General features: G+C 31.6%; 1 protein-coding gene and 1 non-coding gene across 2 annotated transcripts; one reads left to right on the top strand and one right to left on the bottom strand.

The window, feature by feature from the left end:
* The first annotated feature begins 2,723 nt into the window (after positions 1-2,723).
* Positions 2,724-2,842, top strand: LOC125861072 (5S ribosomal RNA). Its single transcript, XR_007445938.1, has one exon. It is a non-coding gene; the product is annotated as a 5S ribosomal RNA (ribosomal RNA).
* Positions 2,843-12,478: 9,636 nt separating this feature from the next.
* Positions 12,479-15,717, bottom strand: LOC125859547 (histone-lysine N-methyltransferase ATXR6). Its single transcript, XM_049539316.1, has 6 exons — positions 15,383-15,717; positions 14,582-14,668; positions 14,259-14,488; positions 13,611-13,711; positions 13,287-13,499; positions 12,479-12,970 (listed from the first exon to the last, which is right to left on the bottom strand). Exons 1-6 carry the CDS (start codon positions 15,660-15,662, stop codon positions 12,811-12,813), a joined length of 1,071 nt encoding a protein of 356 aa, XP_049395273.1. The 5' UTR covers positions 15,663-15,717; the 3' UTR covers positions 12,479-12,810.
* Between the last annotated feature and the right edge of the window lie 6,033 nt (positions 15,718-21,750).

Below are 21,750 nucleotides of genomic sequence, written 5' to 3'. Positions count from 1 at the left end.
ATATAGTCAAATATTATGGATGAAGTAATAATTTTTTGTTATTCAACTAATCAAACATTATATGATTTTATATTGGATTTGATACTAAAATTAGTATACTACAATCAACCATGAGATGTCAACCAACACTATTACTAGTTATTTTTAGCAAAACACTCCAACAAGCAAAGTATTATGCAAAGAAGTCTTGTCCATCTTAATATGTCTCCTACAAAATAATTACATTTCATGTTCTAAACACATGTTTCCAACTAGTAGAATCCTAGGTTAGGTGCAATATTCAATTATTGTCCAACAAATATGTTCTTAATTAATCATACATAAAAAAAACTTTACCATTCTCTTTATTCATGTGTTAATCAGACAAAACATTATGTACAAAAAATATGTCATTTCAGACCTTTTTCTTTATATTCATCATACATATTCATACTCCACTTTACAGCAGTATTATTACTAATGTCCTTGTATTCATTTGCTATTATTGTGTTTTATAATCAGAGTAGTTTGTTTGATCAAGCTTTTAGAAGATTAAAAATATTATTTTGACGTTTGATCAATTTTTTAGGGTAAATAAGTGTTTTCGAAGAGTAGTAAAATTGTTTTTTCAGAAGTAAAATATAAAATAATTTCCCCCTAAAAATACTTTTTAAATTGAGGACTAAAGGACCTTAAATTGAAGCATGGTTATTGACTACAACTATCAATTTTACTATTGTTAATTGGTAAAGTCAAAGTACGAAGTTTTCATGTTTTCTTGGTGAAGAAATTCTTCCTCTTTTTTGAAGTGTGCTACAACAATTTTTCTAGAATTCTCGCGAGGGATGTATTTGAGAAGGGATAGGAATGTATCCGAAAGGAGAGGGATATATTTGAGAGGGAACATGGATGTATTTGAGAGAGGATAGGGATGTATCTGAGAGATGACTTTTGTAATTTTTTAAAATGGTAGAAAATTTTAAAAATTATAATATCTTAAGTTGTGTATTTATGTAATTTTTTCTTAATTAAAAGTGATTCGGTGTTATAGTCATGGCCTCTTGATCAATAAAATGAGTGTAAACTAAAATCGTTGGAGATTGAGATTCAAATAAAATTATTAGTTATCTTCTTCTATTTTTCTAAGTTTTGATAAATAAAATTACGTGATATTTATAAAATTCAAAATATTATTATTATTATTATTTTTTAAAAAGGTCCTTATTGACTGCCAAAGCCTATTCAAAGGACAAGCTATAAGTCAAATTTAAGCAGACTTTATATATTTATCAGTAATATAGTAAGCGATAATATTATGTTTATACTAAAATGGATTTATGCGTCAACATACTCCCTCAGTCTCAAAATATTTATCATTTTGAAAGTTAAAAATATATTTTTTATATTCATTTTATGTATTCTTAGTAATAATTATCTTTAATGATTATAAATATCTTAATTATGACACATAAATAATATAATCATTCTTAATTTAAATTTATTAAATGATGTATAGATAAAAAAATACAATAAATATTTTGAGATTAATGAAAAATATAATAGGTCGGCAAAAAGTAAGATATTGGTAAACTCTCTACATCCATAGCAATTAGGGCATTAATTTTTTTTAATTATTGGGTTGTAATTGGCAGAATTAATGAACAGAAAAAAAAATAGTTGAACCATAAATTATGCTTGCCTTGACATTTCAGATTCTTTATGTCTCTATACTATTAGTAGGCTCTTGTGGGTCTTGAAATATTTACACGTGTCGATATATAATTTATTTAGAACTCATTCGGATATGATTATCATGATAAAATATTAGCTTAAAATTAGGTCGATTTGAAGTTAAAATTTTATTTGAACATATAATTTAAATTTTTTAAATTATTGATAGTGTTTTCTGGTAAGTACGTACTTTTCATAACTTGTGAAAACTATTCAAATTTCTCAAAGTCTTATCTAATCTTACCAAATGAATAAATCATAGTTCATAATCTATAAATAACGTATTGAAATACATAACACGTCAAATTAATAAATCATATACTTCGTATTCGTTTTATGAATATATATATGTCAAATGCCTACTAAATTAACTTGGTTTTCTTGTCAATTATTTCATTGACATATATATAATTTGAATCGTATCATTTCTGTGTTGGGATAAAATAGTTCAGATATATTATTAACACAACGTGGCATATATAATGTTTTATGCTCATGCATACACAATTTTCTTCTAAAAACTCTTGTATTATTAAAAATGTTTCTCTACGCCTTATATATAAAGAACAAATATAAGACTTTATTCGTACACCCAATACTTGAATTCACCCAAGCAAATAGATGACACCAAATACTTTGAAAGAGAGAAAAGAAACTAAAAGAACAATGAAGAAACATAAAGAAGACAGAATCTATAGAATTATCTAACGTGGGGGACCTTAGGAGGTTGTGTTATTAATTGAGTAAAGCTGTAAATAGAGAGAAAAACATTACCACATGAGTAGGAAAAATAAAAGAATGTGAAGTATAGCGAGTCGCAAAAACAAAATTAAAATTTAAATTTATTTATTTATTGCAGAAACGACGTCGTTAGGACAGGTGATGGGGGCGTTGGTGATGGGCGTGATGGGCGGCATCATGCGTCGGTGCGCTTGGAGGCTAGGACGGTGGGGGCAGGCTAGGGCATTGGGAGGAAGGAGGTGTCTAATAGAATTTAGAGTGCTATGAATGATGGATGCGATCATACCAGCACTAACGCATCGGATCCCATCAGAACTCCGAAGCTAAGCGTGCTTGGGCGAGAGTAGTACTAGGATGGATGACCCCCTGGGAAGTCCTCGTGTTGCATCCCTCCTTTTTGTCGAAATTCGATCGTGTAATTGAAAAAATATTTATTTGCTTAAATAAATAGTTTCGACATATTATATAGGACATGCAAAAATCTATATCAAAGATACTGAATTTGACTGAGTCCGTACCGTAATCTTTGTATCCGGCCTAAGTACAAAGTAGATGTTTTTGAATTGAATAGGGTAGCCTTGTTCTTAAGCAACAACTTATTTTAGACAAAGTCCACGACTATACTATACTTTTTTTTTTTTCTCTTTATTCAAGGAGATGCATGCATATGGTTGCTTTGTTATGCTGAAACAGTACGCAGATTCTTTCAACTGTTTTACCCTATTTCCTTGTCTTCTGTGTTTAACATGTCAAATAGTTTGTACTAGTGCTAGTGTTGACATATTGGATGATATCATCATATATAGTTCTATCACAGTGTTTCATACAAGTTGACCTCCACCAGCCACCACCAAAAAGTAAAATACATTGTTATTACGTGTTCGGTACTCATACATATGAGAGCCTGACTAAATGTCGAAAATTTCACATTGGGGTAAAATGTTTTCTAATAAAGGAAACTTTGTATCCAGGTGGACTCAAACCTGAGACATCTGATTAATGATGAATAAAATACTTACAACTCCACCACAAACCTTATTGATAACGCTTTACGAGTATTGTATAAGAGTCAACATGTTTGGAGAGGGTCAATTTTTTTTCGTTTTTGCTTATTGGATTAATTACTTAAATTCACATGGACTGTTATAAAATGTGACCTTTTATATTGACAAAATAGAGAAAGATAACTTTACAATAATTTCCCATATTTAGCTAAGAGTGACCTTTATTATTATTTTATCTGATCTCATCTTTTTTGTTCGTTTAATAATTCAAACTCATAATCTTAAAAGTAGAAGTGAAGAGTGTTTAATGTTTACGACAAGAATAATCCTTTTTTTATCTATAAAGAATGAGCATTTGAGCAAAGAGTTCAATAGTATATATATATATATATATATTTTAAAAAATCTTTAATATTGGAGAAATTTCAAGTAAAACATTTTTGCATTTAATTTTCGACACTCCAAAAAGAGAGAGGAAGTTTTTGAAAGAATATTTGTAGGTGGGGTTGGAATATGGAAGGGTGTTATAAATGAGCTCACGGACTACGTATGGATGGGGGNTTAGTTGAGAGTGACTTTTATTATTATTTTATCTGATCTCATCTTTTTCGTTCGTTTAATAATTCAAACGCATAAGCTTAAGAGTAGAAGTGAAGAGTGTTTAATATTTACGACAAGAATAATCCTTTTTTTTTATCTATAAAGAATGAGCATTTGAGCAAAGAGTTCAATAGTATAAATATATATTTAAAAATATCTTTAATATTGGAGAAATTTCAAGTAAAACATTTTTGCATTTAATTTTCGACACTCCAAAAAGAGAGAGGAAGTTTTTGAAAGAATATTTGTAGGTGGGGTTGGAATATGGAAGGGTGTTATAAATGAGCTCACGGGCTACGTATGCATGGGGGAAATATATATTTATTATTATATTATACTATATGATTAAATGGCGCCTTAATTTACTGCTTTTATTTATCATACCGACCAATTTTCAATCCTTGTCAACGTGTTGCATCTTTTTTTAACATGACCAACGTTTCTATCACCTTTTAATCTTATACTATATAATATTTTATCTACTACTTATAAGTTATAACGTACTCCGTGCGCTCCTTATTATATCATGTTTATTCATTCCCCGCTAAAAAAATATTGGGGTTTTTAAAATTAAATTAAATTATTTTTATTAAATATAATTTTTTAATGATGTACAACTCACTTATCTAGAATTACTAGAAATAGGTGTCTGTGCTAGTATGGCCCAATATCTTAATATTTTTTTATTTTAATTTATATGATATAGGTAAAATTTAGAAAGCTAGTCAAATTTTAATAAGTATGATTTTTATTTAAGTTGTCAATTACTTTTTGTTGCAAAAATTTATTGTGGAGAGATCCATTAAGATGTCAAAATTAATATAGTTTTCATCATCGATCGTTATTTTTTTTACTCATAGAAATTACAAGATATAACAAATATTATCGACGTTCAAAATAATAAAGCAATAACTAAAGAATATGAATTTAAAACTAAAGTCCATAGCTAAAATGGATTTCATAATTTTGGAAAAAATTATACACTAATTAAATTAAAGTAGAACAAAAGAAGTAAATTTTTTTTAAAGAAATTTCCGAAACATGCTAAAGCAAACACATTGACGGAGAGGTGCATGATTCAGCGTAAAGTCTTGAATTTAAAACTAAAATTTCATAATTTTAAAAAAAATTATACACTAATTAAATTAAAGTAGAACAAAAGAAGTAATTTTTTTAAAAAGAAAATTCCGAAACACGCTGAAGCAGACACATTGACGGAGAGTTGCATGATTCAGCGTGAAGTCTTGAATTTAAACTAAAAGTCATGACTAAAACGGATTGTATAATTTTTTAAAAAATATACACTAATTAAATTAAAGTAGAATAAAACAAATAAATTTTTAAGTTTTTTTTAAAAAAAACACGCTGAAGTAGACACGTCAACGGAAGCGGCATGCTTCAGCACAAATTGTCTCTTACATAATAAGAGAAAAATATTCCTTTTTAAAATTATATGTTCTTAATTATGTAAATACATATATTTAATTTCCATAAAAAGTATAATTAAAAGAAATTCCTTCCTACCGAACACAGCTTTAAAATTATAGTATTACACTCCCATTATCGAAAGGGTCCCGAATTTATCTTTATCTTGGTCGGTATTGCCGATTTAGTGGACTATCTTTTTAATGAGCAGTACCTATCTTCAATCTATGTTTAATGTGTTGTTAGATAAGGATTTGGTAGTTGAGAGATGTTTATTATTCAATCAATTTTGTTTCGATGTGTTATCGAATTTTTGATCTAGATATGTATTTAGCTTTTATTTTAATATTTTATATTTATATTAAAGTTTAACTATTTTGAATTACACTATATGAAACTTTATTTAGAAGAAGAAGCTTTTTATTAAAGATGTTTTTAATATTCAAAATTCAAATCTTAAATTTATGATTAAATTAAGAACAATCTTATCCACGACATCGTCGCAAGTATTTAAGGTATAACTTTAGCTTAGAAAATATTTATATGACCCTTTTTTTTTTTTAATCATTGAACCATCAATTAATTTTTAATACAAATATAAAATTTACAAAAATTTTATTAGATTCATCCGAATATATCAAGTCCCACCTAACTCCGCCGCTCGAACCAGATGTGAAGTGGGGAGAGAAAAGGGGATTGGTGCCCACATGATGTGACGCATGCCTTTTGTTTCTATTCTCATAGCCGACGCTTCTAACAAAGTCATCTACATGTCATACGCACAACCAAACTGTCCACTTTCAATTCACAGCCGTATCATATTTCTTAGTTTTATATTATATTACTACTTGTCTATGTTATTAAAAAATATTTTATATTATTTTAAATTTATAAAATTAAAACAACTTTTTTTCATTAGCGTATCTTCAACCCTACACTCTATTTTATTCTCTAAATATAGAGTTCTTTATTTCTTCAGACAATCAACTCCAACTTAATTCTCTATTTTACTCTCTAAAAAGGATTTTTTTTTTCTCTCCTCAATAGTATATTATTATTTCTATTTCATTCTTATTTCTTATTTCATAATATAATTCATTTATTTTTTTCCCCAATAATTACTTTATATAATAAAAATTTTATTTTTAATTTTTTTATTTAATATAAAGTTATATTTTATTCTAAATTTTTAAATTCCATAAATTGCAAGAAAATATTATATAGTATATAAATTAATGGACAAATTTAAATAAAAGTCAAATACAATTACATAAACACTCAATTTTTGAAATTATTATGTTGCTCTCATAAATGCTCTATTAATGCATTATGGAGTTCAAAATGAACATTTTTGTCCTTAATTTTTTTATGTCTAGCTAAAAATTGTTCAAATCGGAGATTTTCATCTACCACAATTTTCGTCGTTGGAGTTGGAGCCTCTACGACATCTTGAATTGGTGTATTAAGATCACGTTCTTCCTCAATTATCACGTTGTGCAGTATAATACATGTAGTCATTATATCATGTAACACTTCCTTTCTCCAAAAACGTGACGGTCCTCCAATAATTGCAAAACTCTGAATACACGTTCAACATCTTTTCGACATGATTCTTGTTTCATCGCGAATTAATTATTATGTTATGTATGGTATTTTATTTTGTATTTAAATTATTATGTTATGTATTGTATTGTTATCTTGTATTTAAATTAAAATTTTCATTTTACCATTTTTATTTTGTGTATTCTTTATAATGAAAATTAATAATAAAATAAAATTTTATTATTGATGAAAATTAGAAAAAAAAAGAATTATGAATATTAAATATTTAATTAATGAAATTATATGTAAAATAATATGTTAATTAGAAAGTAATGAAAATTATAATAAAATATTGAGAAAGTGAAATAGAGAGTGTGAATAGTGGTTCTCCAAATTTGGAGAACTACTATTCAACTCTTTAAATTTGAAGAATAGCGAGTGATTTGAAGGTAGGTTGGAGTGCCCATTTTCTATTTTACTCTCCAAATATAGAGAATTGAGAGTGAAATAAAGGTGGATTGGAGATGGTTTTAGATCCTTAAAATTAATTCTTTTTAAATATAAATATCATAAAAGTCAAATAAAATCCCTTCAGTTTAATACAAACAGTTAAAAGAATAAATTAGTTAGAATATCATCTTTAAAATATTATATTTAAAAAATTCAAATCCAATCAAGTTAATTAAGACATGTAAAATGAATGGAAAGGGATATCACTTTGTAACAAAGGCCAAGTTTATTTATTTGCAAATGGATTGCCTATTAACAGTTTGGTTATGTTACTCTGTATATTTATATTTGTTTATCATTTACTAGTTCTCTTATGTTACTTTCTCTATTTTAATTACTTGACATATTTAATATAATAAAATTAAAAGATATTTTGGTACATTATACATAGTTTTTATTTAAAATTATAAAACTCAAAAGCTTTTTTTATTTTTTTATATTCCGTATCAAATTAAAATCAAACAAACAAATTAAAATAATGAAGTACATTTTCTCAAAGATCTATTATGCTTAGTAGGCTTATGGACATACAATTTTATCTAATGATTTCAATTGAATCCCAAATTCTTTAAAATAATAATTAAAAAAAATTGTTTTGAGAATTTCATATCATGATTTTACGTTTTTCAAATACAAAAATCGACCTTCAAATTTTTTTATAAAAGAAAGCAACAACGTCATTTTATATTTATTAATCATTTATTTTTTATGCAAACAAAATTATAGTTTATATTATTACACTTATCAATCTTTAAACCATTTATATCGAATATACTCATATACACCCTGTGCGCACCCAAAGGGTAGGCGGCCGCGGATTTCCCTTGTCATAAAAAAAAATAAAAAAAATATACTCATATACACTACAACAAATTAAAATAACTGTTAGAGATCTACATTAACAAAAAAGAATGTTAAAATCTTCACGGACATTAGTTAATTGTCATTAAATTCAATGTCACTATAAGCTTTAACAATATTTACAAGGAGAGCTAAATGTAATTGTCACCGGTAATTGTTTCCAAAAAAATATATATTTAGCGGCAATTAAATTGTTGCCGCTAATTAACTGCCACTAAAAATCATTTTTGGTATTGTGTAGACTAGTCATTACTATCTCCAACCAAATTTATTATTACTTCAACAAGAGTAGTACATGACAACTCTTGTTCAATTTTATCTTTTATGGAGCTAAAATTCGATTAGTAAATGTTGTATTTTTTTTAGAATAATTTTGTGATAGATTGTATAATTTTAATAGTTTTCATAATTTATGATCAATGTGTTATGTTTATGAAAAAAAATACAACTAAAAAATTCAAATGACATAGTCAAGCAAAACTTTAATTTCATCATCTCATAAGATTTTATATTATAATTTCAAATCACGATTTCATCTCATGTGCCTGACACGTTAAAAGTGTTAATGAAGTAATTAGAATAGAATAATGTCCTTTTAACAGCCGGCATCTACATGCAAGATTAATACCACTAGTAACAAGGCCAACTGATTTAACTACCTTTGTCTATATATAAGTGAATCCCAAGACAATCTTTGAAGGGATAATTTCAATTTTCAACTCTATAAATACTATAATTAGATGAATTGAACCAAGAAACTTAACCATGAGAGTACCCTTATGCAATGAACATTACTACCCAAAAATTATTAGTTGACTTTGGGATATAATTGTTACTATATATATACTCTATAGCTAATAATTGTAGAGAATCCACTCAAGATCCTCTTGGAAGAAAGGGTAAAAAATAAGCCTAGAAATGAGCAAACAAAAGAACCAACTAAACATTGAATGAAGTAAACCGTGTAGTTGTCCATAGAAAATTGTATTTGAGTTATGAGTAGTAGGTAGACAAAAACAAAAAAAATGCCAACCCATAAACAGATATACATAATGCAGGGAGAATATTGAAATTCTTATATTTTACTTTTTGTCCCTCACATTTACCATATCGGAAGTTAAACGAGTTTTCTCTTTTGATCGTAATTTATAATACTTTTTATATAGTATGAAAAAAAATTACATATATCATCTCCTCATATCCTGAATTTATTGTGAAAGTTAGATGATATAACGCTCGTACTCTGAATCATCTAAAGTGGGATGGAGGGAGTAAGATTTTTAAGGTTATCATATTTGCAACTAAGTTTAAAATAAATTAAAAGGGGTGGAAATGAAGGTGGAAACGTATACATTTTCCACCAAACAAAGGGATATGGGTTGGTGGGTAATTTAGGTGTGGGACTTTCTTGTGATGGTTGTATTTCTCTGAGAAGGTGTTAAGTAAGATGGGTGCCACTAACCACTTTGTACTTGATCATTTTACATGGGCCTGGCCCTGTTTTTTTGGAAAGTTACATATTTGGCCTCTCATCAAAATTAATTACAATCGCAAATCATATAGATATACATTAATATACAAAATATATACTTGCCGGTTATTATTTTGATGGGAGGCTATACAACGTAAAAATCCCTTTCTTTGTACTTGAATTGTGTTTTTGCTTCACCTCTATGTATAATATAATAAAGAGAGGCAACTAAGGTTGTGTACGTTTGGCATGGAGGAAAATGTGTTCTAGTTATTCTTTCTTTCGTATGTATGTATTTTCTTTTGTAAATTGCTTTTCTAGACTCCTCGGTTAAGGTTCGCGTATACCTTATCTTTTCTAGTAAAAAGAGGGTTTCTATGTCATTTTGCATTATATATTGACTTAAAATTGAAGTAAGCTAATGAGATGTCGACGCAGTCATGCACTGGAAGATTGGTGACTAAATTATATGCATGGATAATGTAAATACATACTCCATAATTAATGAATTCACTTATAACGTAATTTTATTCATTTTTATGTATATATATAATTCGTTGAATTTCTTCGACATATATTTTTTTCTCTTTGAATCCTCACTTGAATTTTTGGCTCCGCTACATACTAAATAACATTCTTTGCATCATTATTTACTACATAAGTAAGTCCTACTGTATAGTACTATAATCCTAGCATGATTATCAAAAAAACTGGATTTAACGATGAATAAAATTTATAGCTAAATAGCAAAATTTGTCGCTAATCATATGTAACGTCAGGTTTTCATTAGCTATAAAGCAAAATAGCTACGGACGGTAAAAAGAGAAAGAGAAAAATGAGCAGACAATAAACTGATGATTTGTGTTCAGAAAATATAATAAAACAACAATGTGCATACATATGTGAATTATGTCACTAGAAAAACAAATGAAAAACAACAAAAGAGGGCACTCTTTCTTATAGAAAAAATTTGTGAAAACAAACAAATTAAATAATGAGGGACACAACACAACTGATCACTGCAGTGGATCAACAAAAAAATATAAAGTGGGCGGTTTGAGTATTGTGTATATATGTTGAGTAATAATGGTAATAGTTGACAAACTCTTCTTTTTTTATCTTGGGATTTGTGCACTTTTTTTTTTTTCTGATAACAAAATCTCTGCCATTTTTTTTTTGTCCACTGGTTAAAAAAAATGCAACATGAAAATTGAAGTACATAAAAATTACACCTTCTGGACCACGCACCTAAAATTGTTGTGGGGACAGTAACTCAAAATCAACGGCTTAAAATTATTGACTACTCGCTCTGTTCCAATTCATGTGACATAAGTTGAATCAATATAGAACTTTAAAATGAAATGCATGAACCTTAAACATGTTATAGTATTTGAAAGGTGAATTCTCATGACCAAGTGTTTCAGGATTTAGGAGTGTCGTTCTGAGATTAAAAAGAAGAGTGTGTCACGAGAAAGGGGTAAAAGGAAGTAAATGAGACAACTGTGATATGTTTGTCTTTGTGTATATGTGTGTTGTGTGAGAAGTCTACTGATTATGGTAAGCTATTAATTAATAAAAAGGACCACTCTATTCTGTGTTTCTGTTGGTTTGGTTTTAAAACATTCAGAGCCATAGGGTGGTCCTTTCTGCATGCAGTTATATATATAGATCATTATAATCATAGGTTTTAAAGTGTTTTTATGGACTACTGACAATCAGCCCCAATTTCTTCTTATCTTGGTACATTTTCACCAGTACTTGTCTTGGATCTGATGACTTTTTACAAAGGAAAATACATTGAAGTTTTTGGCTAGGAATTAGACTCTATGTACTTTGAACATTAGAAATGTTTCAGATTCATATTGGGCTTGAAGCCCATTAGAGTTTTAAAAGGGGAAGCCTGGATAAGAATTCAGCATTTGCTTAAAGCAAATTCGGATTAGTCGGATTTCAAAATGGACCAAATGAAAAACAAAAAGGAATAGAAATCTCAAACAATAACAACATACACAGTGTAATCCCTCAAGTGTGGGTATGGAGAGGGTGTTGTGTACGCATATATTACTCCTATCTTGGAGGTAGAGAGGTTGCTTATGATAGACCCTCGGCTCAAGAAAACAACAAGAGTGAAGAAATGAAGGCAAAATACTCAACAAGGCATGACAGAACTTTCTGAAAAAGGAACAATAGTAACTACAAAAAATAATACGATTATCAAAGTACAAAGAATAATAAATAGTAACAGAAGTCGTAGAAACAAAGAACTACAAGAATTATGCTACTATTGCTAGTATAGAAGGATAAGCGAGACAACACTGAATTACTTACTAGCTTTCTACCTAAATCTATATCTCCTATATTCTTCCATCTAAGGTCATGTCCTCCATATGTACCGTATAAGCATCTCTCCCTCGTATCTTGTCTTGCCTAACTTTAATCTTCACAAAAAGTAGGCTGCAATGATTGTTCAATTAATTCAAATGTAACAATACTAAGTAGAGATTGAACTTGACCAATTCAATTCAATTCAATTTATAAGGATATTCAACAAGTCTGATATTGATCAGAAAATGCTAAAGTTCAACAATAGAAGTTTTTGCTTGGACAGCTTAAGGAACTTCTGTTTGGGGAAACATGAGTTTTTTCTCCAGAACCAAGCTTAAAGCATTTACATGATGAATCACCAATAGCTGACATTTGTACACAAAATCTTCTCAGGTTGTCATGTTCCATGAGTCCACTAAAAATATCTTGAAGGTATGAGATGTGAGACTGGACAATGAGACCAGAAACTAGGAATTCTTTGCATTTTATGCACCCAAGACAAAATCATTCTTGTATACCCCTCCACCTTGCCCTTGTGTTTACAAGGCTTTTGCGCTATGTGTCAATAGATTAAAAAATTTAGAAACCAACGCTGGACAAATCAGTTTGGATCCTATGAGGTCAAACAAAGTGCTCAGTTGGATATTCATTTTCATAACCATTGTAGTCATAATATAGCCTCTCTCCCTTTCGAATGTCTCTGTTTGCAACCAATAAAACACGGCATTCACCATCAACATCAAACCTCACACACTTCAAATTCTGTTTCTTCTTCCCAGCGCTGCATTAGAAGAAATATGTATAATTAAGAACACTCCAAAAGAAAAACCATACAGTGCATGTATAAGGCACACTTGAATTTAACACTAGCCATGTTTATGTTTAACTTGTGCATCCAGTTTTAGATTAAACTGCTTGCAATATTAAGATTTTCTGAAAGAGTTCAGTCTCATTCCTCGAGAAAGAACACAGATGCTGGACAAATTGATGATGTGTGATTGATATAATTAAGTGTCGTACAAAAAGAACCATAGGATAAGCATGAGATATCATAGTAACTTCAAAAAGCACAAAGTGTTTGATGGAAAAGAACATACGGAGTATGATTGTTTATCCCATTGATGAAGCGAGCAATATTACTGTGCTTGTCAGGACAAATGACAAGGTCTTTTGAAGGATCATTAGTAGTTAAAAGAGTCATCATGCTATCTCCATCATCAGCTTCCCGATTATTCAAGTAATCAACATCTCCAACATACTCTGTAATTATTGTCCAGTCTTTTATGATCGCATCTGCTTCAACAGTAAATCTGACAAAGCAAAAATAAATAGATAAATTAAGCATCCCATATTAAGATCACACAAAAAAAAATGATAATTTGTGAATACATTGGAAAGCAAAGTAGTGATCAAGTACATACCCCTCTTTGGGATCAAAAACAACCATGAGTGGTGGCCATTCACCCTGTTTCATCATGTTCTTGCACAACTGTAAAGTTTCTGTATCGTCTTTAGATAATACCTGGAGTTCAATAACAGAAGTCTTAAGATTTGAAAAATAGGCAATTCAAAGGATCATGCTAAGAAAGTTGGACTTTTTTTTCTAAATAATACAATGAAATAAAAAATCTTCCCACAATTTCTCCTTTTAAGGCTTTACATATCTTTTCCCCTATGGGCGTACTAAGTAGCTAGATATTATTATCTCCTTGTGAAAATTTCAAGCATCACACAGAACTCAGAAGGCATGTATCCATGTAAACCACTCCAGTGGTTATGTGGCAAACAACATAGAGGATTCCCCTCAGTCAATCAGACTATCCTGAATCTAGTCAGTTGAGGTCAGCTAAATAAATCATACGATATTCAGGGAGATTTGACCATTTCTTATCTAACAATAAGATAGTAAGATGACATCTTTAACCACTACAATGTGCCAATGCATCCTTTTTATTTTTCTTCCAATTGGAAGTTTTGATCCCGCTCAAAGTTAGATTCAGTAATAGCATGCCAGTCTAAATCTAACACATTTGGTCAGTCAAAATGTTAAAGATTATGTTCTACTTTACCTGCATTCCCTCTCGCTCGAGTGCTGCATGATTAGCTGTTCGTGGGGCCATGCCTGGCATATAGGTGAGCTCATTGCTGAAATCTGCTCCAGCTGCTAACAAGGCAGTAGCAAGAGATGTCATTTGTTCCAATCTCCGGGTAGGATCCTTAGTCGGATTGAAGGGCAATAATCTTCTTCTCTTCTTTGACACTACCAAGCTACTGCCACGTTTTCTCTTTTTCTGGCAATCTGACCAAAAAAACAACCAAAAGCAACACCCATCAGATCAAGTAATTGGAGCAAACAAATAAGATAATATCATCCTAACTATAAAGAATTTACCTTTGCCTGGACTAAACTCATTAATCGAGTTAGACGGTCTCTGAATCCGGAAAAAATCAACAATCTTTGTTTGCACAAGAGGAAATTCTGCACATTAGATAAGAACACCTTATCAATCACTAATAAATTAAGTATGAGCAAGTATTGGATACCCGATTCCTTCAAGGTTGAAATAGCCAAGACATTGCATTGCAACATGTACAAAATTAAATCTGTACTGTCATGACCATGGCATTGTAAAATCACATCTGTCTAACTTAATTTTTGTTTATGATTACTATTCCTTCTTAAAGAAACTAGTACTACTAGTACACCTTAATTCAAAACTACTTGGGATTGATAAGGTAGGAGCATAAACTGAAACATTTGGGGCTATAAAGATAGTTAATAAATCATTAGCACTGCATAAAACCATTCCCCCTAGATTAGCTGTTAATACGAATAAGAGAAACTCCATCATAGCCATTTCTGTACAATCAATGTACTCTACAGATCATCAAAACTCATCACACTTGATTTGGACCCTTCCATTCCAACACTCAATAGTTTGGGATGTTCTAACATTGGGGATTCTTGACATCTACTTATTTACAGTTTTACACACCCAAAAATAAAAGAGTTGCTTTGCTGACATTAAGTACTCAAACTACATTTGTCTATAACAATCAAACAATTAAAGATTAGGCAACCAACATCAAATTTCAATTTTTAGCAAATTTCATAAACACCCAAATACAATTCTAACACAAAAAGGTTCAAATATTAAATAAACGAATAAAAAATGAAAACCCATAAACGTACTTGTCAGATTCTTGTTATCATCGCAAGATGGGCAGAACCAGGAGCCTTTGGGCACTGAAGCCAGAATGGGTCTCAAGCAAAACAGATGAAATCCTCGGTCACATTTGTCACAAAGCAAAAGCTGAGCTGGGTATTCACCAGATCCACATTTCTCACATGAAGTATCGCTATATTCATCTTCTTCAACCATTTTCCTTGAATTCGACCTGTTCCTCAATGTTCTTCCCGGTTTTGGAGCTTCCGTCCTTCTCCGCAACACAACTGTTGTTGAAGAACCCATTATTAGCAAAAACAAATCTGAAAAAACTGAGAATGTAGATACAATCGAGGTTACTGTGAAAATGAAAACGAATTGGGGATTCAGTAGGGTCGAAATAAACGGCTAAAAGGAAACAATTTTTTCCCGCGCTATTTACTGTTCGCGGGAAAAAGGAGATTAGCGCCAAAAATGTCACGCGGGTTATAGAGATTAGATTTGAGTTGCGGCCTTTTAGGCCCATATCACGGCCCGTTACTAAAAGGTAACCTCTATAATCACCTTGGGTCGGAAGTTGGTTGTAAAGTAAAAGCAGGGTATGTGTGCGTTTGAATTCTATTTATTTTGATTGAAAGGGCATCGGCCTATCGCTCAATCTAAGAAGCTTTCCTCTCTCCTCTACGGAAGTCATCTCTTGGGTCGGGTATGTGCGCGTTTGAATTCTATTTATTTTGATTGAAAGGCGTCGGCCTATCGCTCAATCTAAGAAGTTTTCCCCTCTCCTCTACGGAAGTCATCTCTTAGGACGGAAGCTGGTTGTAAAGTAAAAATAGGGTATGTGTGCGTTTGAATTCTATTTATTTTGATTGAAAGACGTCGGCCTATCGCTCAATCTAAGAAGCTTTCCTCTCTCCTCTATGAAAATCATCTTTAAATCTATTTTAGTTCATGGGTCTATCACTATCGTCAAACCAAGAGGAGCACCTTAAAATATGTATGTAGATTTCGAAGCCAAAAGAGTCACATTTTAGGATAAAAAATGTTCAAAAGATTACTCTTAATAGAAGTTTATCGATGTGGGAGAATTATTGGAGTACCAAAAAACTTAATATTTTTTTTTTCGCAAAAAAAATCTAAGAAGATAAAAGTAATCATTTATAGAGGACTTAACTGAATTCACGTGAAAATGAATCTAGGAAATGAGAATATTAAAATTTAATTCACGTGACAAGATTTAGGGAATAGGCACTTCATCGAAATTCACGTGACAAGAGATTGTTATATCTCAAGAGTTGTGCAAGCTCACACGACTAGTGTGTCGTGCAGGCACACATGACTTAAGAGTCATTCAGTATGTTACGCCTTTAATGTCGCAACCACTATTTAAATTCATCAAGCACTTGCTAAATTCACATAAAAAAAAAATCTAGGGAATGGGCATATAAAAAATTGAGTTCACGTGAAAAGAGTCTGCCACATCTAGAAAGTTGTGCAGGCACCCACAACGTAGTAGTTATTTACTACCTCACTCATTTAATATCACAATCATTATTGAAATTCCTAAAGCACATAACTAAATTCATGTGAAGAAAAATCTAGGGAATGGACAAATCAAATTTGAATTCACGTGAAAACAGTATAACACATCAAACAAACGTGCAAGCTCACGTGTCTAGTGTGTTGTACAGACAAACACGAGATAAGGATTGTTAAGTACCTCACGCCTTTAATGCACAATCATTATTTTAATTTTAAATCACATAACTAACTTCACGTGAAAAAGAATCTAAGGAACATGAAAATAATTTTTTATATCTCGAGAATTGTGCACGCCCACATAACTAGTGTGCGTGCGACACACATGACTTAAAGGGTCGTTTAGTATGATGCACATTTAATGTTACAACCACTATTTAAATTCATAAAACACTTAACTAAATTCACGTGATAAAAATCTAGAGAACAAGCAGATAAAAAATTGAATTCACATTAAAAGAGTCTGCCACATCTGGAAAGTCGTGTAGGCACACATAACTTAACAGTTATTCGGTACCTCATGCATTTAATATCGTAATCAATATTTAAATTCATAAAACAAAAAATTAAATTCATGTGAAAAAATCTAGGGAATAGACACATCAAAATTTCAAATCACGTGAAAAGAGTATAACCTATCAAACAAATATGCAGGCTTACATGTCTAGTGTGTTATGCAGACAGACACAAGTTAGTAATGGTTAAGTACCTCACATCTTTAATGTGCAATCACTATTTAAATTCCTAAATCACATAACTAAATTCACATGAAAAAAACTTAGGAAAAGAGCATATTAAAAATTAAATTCACGTGACAAAATTCAGGGAATAGGCACTTCAACTGAATTAACGTGAAATTTTTTTGTCATATCTCGAGAGTCATGCAAGCTCACATGTCTAGTGTGTCATGGAGGCACACGTGACTTAAGAGTCAATCAATATGTTACTTCTTTAATGTTGCAATCACTTTTAAATTCATATAACACTTCACTAAATTCACATGAAAAAATATAGGGAATAGACACATAAAAAATTGAATTCACATGAAAAGAGTGTGATACATCTAGAAAGTCATGCAGGCACATTGTTTTTATTAAAAAATATCTTTAGACTAGTTTTAGAGTTGCCACTTAATTTGTAAGTAAAATTAAGAAAACTATCATTTTCAAAAGACTAAAACAAAAATCTAATGAAAACTTAAAGGGGGGTCGGGGTTCTTATTAGCATTTCGGGAAGGGTTTGAAAGAACCCGAAATGCCCGCTAATACGCGGTTATCCGGTAATTAATCATTTGGCTAAAAATTTGACTTAGCTTGAATTGCAAAATTGAACTTATTTTGTAGTTAGGACCATTTTAAGGGAGAAATAGAAAGATATTGAAATATTATTTAAGTGAAGTATTTTGTAAGCTTATTTATTTATTTATTTATTCATTTTTTAAGTCAAGTGAAAGACGAATAACTTGGTTAAGTGATTAATTCAGAATGGGTGTCTTTTGGGGATTTGAAATTTTTAACTTTAAGATTAATAATAGATAATAACGAGTAAACAAACACAACAAAGAAAGGAGGGAAAGAGATTTGGGCCCAAATATGGTTTTCTTGTCCGCCTAGGCCAGTATTTGGGCCCATTTTTGTTTTGAGGCTTTGGCCCATTTGAGTCATCTGCACCTGTCCTAAACTAACATAAAATAAAATATTGTTTGGGCCTTAGGCCCAATTTTTTCACCTGTCCTAAATTCTAGCAAGATAATAGATAAGTGGGCTTAGGCCCAAAAGTAACAAAATACAATTTTGGGAATTAAGAGTGGGCGTTAGGCCCAATCTTTTTTCAATCTTTGTGATTTACTATATGTTCTTTCAACTCCGGGAGCTGTTCATCGATTTAAGGGGCGACTGACTCGAATAAAATAGAATTGGGCCTCCGTGGCCGAGGGGAAAATACAAGGATAGAGTCCGCGAGGACCCGAGCAGATTTCACATGCAACAACAGATAAAAAAAGTTTGAAAAGAAATACAAATCTCGGCACACACACGATCCAATAATTAATTCATAAGAAAGACAAACACATAGTACAACTTGAAGACAAGAAACGTGGCTATAAGCCAAGGCACTTCTTAACATAGGATGATAATCATGTATTCAAAGAAAGAATTGACCAAGGCAACTAATTGAAATTGGGATGTGCATGCTCAATTAACAAAACTTCTTAACTAATAAACAATTAAAGGGATTAATATCAACTAAATGAGGGGTAAAGAAAAATGTCAACAGTGAACTTAAATGAATTAATTGCCGAATAGAAATTCACAGTAGCATAAGAGGCTTATGATGGAGAACTACCATTTAAACATATCTAAACATAATTCTCAACCTTCGCGATTTAACTTCAAGGAAATCAACAAGCTGCCGGGAAAACTCCTGAATTAAGAAATAATTTCAGCTCATAATTAAAGGAAAAGCGAATAAGATAACCATTTTTGAATGAAACAAGGATGAACAGGTTGACAAGCGATAAAGGAACTCAAAACATTAACCCCGAACTTTGTGCTTAACACGTGAAAATAACAGAGAAAGAAGTGACACAAAAGGAAAAGGACATAACTCATTTCATCCATAAATTCAGATCGACACTAATATTTTTACCATTTATCAAATTTATTAGGGATAAAAAATGGAGATCACACATATTCCAAATAAATATGAGAATGAAAAATCCTTTACTTAACACATTAATTAAAGAAACAATCATATGACCAAATCAGTAACTATTATAACTAACACAACTTACACATACAATAATCACCTTCACATGACAAACAAGAACACTTTTATGAGGAAGAAAGCAAGTTATGCTAACACATATTGTCACGCCCCGAGCCTACACCCTGGGCGGGACCAACACCCGAAGACCATTGCTGGCCCCAGACGAACCCTTGGCCTGACTTTCTTAACTCAGCGGAAACTTAACTCAACAGTACAACTCAATGCAATGAAAGGTTATAAAACAACCAATTGATGCATAACATGCCGAAAGGCAGTTCGAGTCTCAAAATAGAATATTTACATATATACATAGATGAGAGACTCAATTAACTGACTGACTGTCTATGAAGCCTCTAAAATACTGAGATGGATGTTGGGACAGACCCTGCAACATCCTAATAGAACAAAACTAAGAACACAAAATAATTGAGTCCTCCGGAAAGCAAGGAGGCTCACCACTGACTCTGGAGTGCTCAGCTGGATCAACGACGTGCAGGATGCTGATCTAGGGTACCTGTGTCTGCATCGTCATAAGATGCAGGCCAACTGACATCAGTACATTGAATGTACGAGTATGCGAGCTGGAAAGCTAAACCACAACTTAAGCTTGAAAGGAGTACAAGAGAACACTTACCTTGGCTCTGTTCAACTCATGAATAACTGAACTCAATATATAAAGCAATAAGACACATGCAATATATAAAGCTCGTAAAACTCTTAAAACATGACATAAAAATCATATTTATAATATCATGAAAATACCATGTTTCCTCTCAAGGTCTACTTGTGCAATGTATGAATGAAGTCCTATACCCCCATCCGTACTAAGCAGAACCCTCGAGGAACCATGCTCTTTCTACTGTGGGAGCTTCTCTAACCGACAAACCACTACTATGAATATGAGTGGTGATACAACGTTTTACCTCACGTTGCCCGAGGACCATCCTATACTTTGCCGTGATATAAGAAGCTAATGATATAATGTTTTACCTCACGTTGCCTGAGGACCATCCTATACCTGGTCTTGATATGGGAACCTAACTTTACTAAGTAGATCCACTAGCTTAACTTTACGGGTTCATCTAAAAAGTATGACCCGTTAACTCCCATGTTGGCTACATGGTTCTCATGGAGAGTTAAATTTAATATGAACTCGCATCCCCAAATCGGTGCTCGATACTACTCTCAAAATGCTTTTAGCTCATAAGTGTTTTAAACACATCTTTCTTTTAAATGAGATAATTACTTAAAATCTAGCCCAAAGGCTCACTTGGAAACGATGTTCCTTTTTCTTGAAAACTAGCCCTAAGGCTCCTTTGGAATCATAGTTCCTTTCTTACTCAAATGTAAAAACATTTAGAAACTTCTTTGGGAATACATAGTTCCCTAATTGCTTTTGAGAAATGAACTCAACTTACACTCTTGGTTTAACTTGAGTCTTGAGACTCTTTACTTAGCTTGAAACTCTAAGCTCTTTGCTTGACTTGAAACTTGAGTCTAAAAATGAAGTTAAAACGTTCAATGAAGACTCTTGAGAAGCTTGGAGGACTTGCTTGAACTTACTTCTTAACATGGCTTGACTTGACTCTAACTTCTCTTTAACTTGATACTAATTTGCCTTGAATTGAACTATGGATTCAAGGTATAGGATCACACGTATTTGGGTGAGTTCGGGATGTTTAGAAACACTTTGGGGTGTTGGAAACAACTAGGGAACATAGGTATAACACCTAGGAACATGTATGAGAAAGCATGAAAAGAAAGAGGGAACATGGCGTCCTTGGCGCTCTGCAAGGCGCGGAGCGCCAGCCCTTGAAGGTCAGAAGCCCCCTGCTGGCGCTCTGAGTGGTGCGCCGCCCCTAGGGCTGGACCTCAGAGTCCCCTTTGGGGCGCGCTGGCAAGCGCGACGCGCCAATCCCTTCCCCAGAAAACTCGACTTTTCTCCCCTTTTTCTTCAACTCTAAACCATCCTTACTTCAATGGATCTAACCCCAAACACTAAGGATCATCAATCTATCAACATACAATACATTACAACTCAAATACACAACCTAATCATGTCTCACAACCAACAATAACTTCATCAACA

This window comes from Solanum stenotomum, chromosome 3 (genome assembly GCF_019186545.1).
Source record: "Solanum stenotomum isolate F172 chromosome 3, ASM1918654v1, whole genome shotgun sequence".
Taxonomy (NCBI): Eukaryota; Viridiplantae; Streptophyta; class Magnoliopsida; order Solanales; family Solanaceae; genus Solanum; species Solanum stenotomum.
Note: the sequence above shows the minus strand (reverse complement) of the source record. Positions and strands in the feature narration are given on the sequence as shown.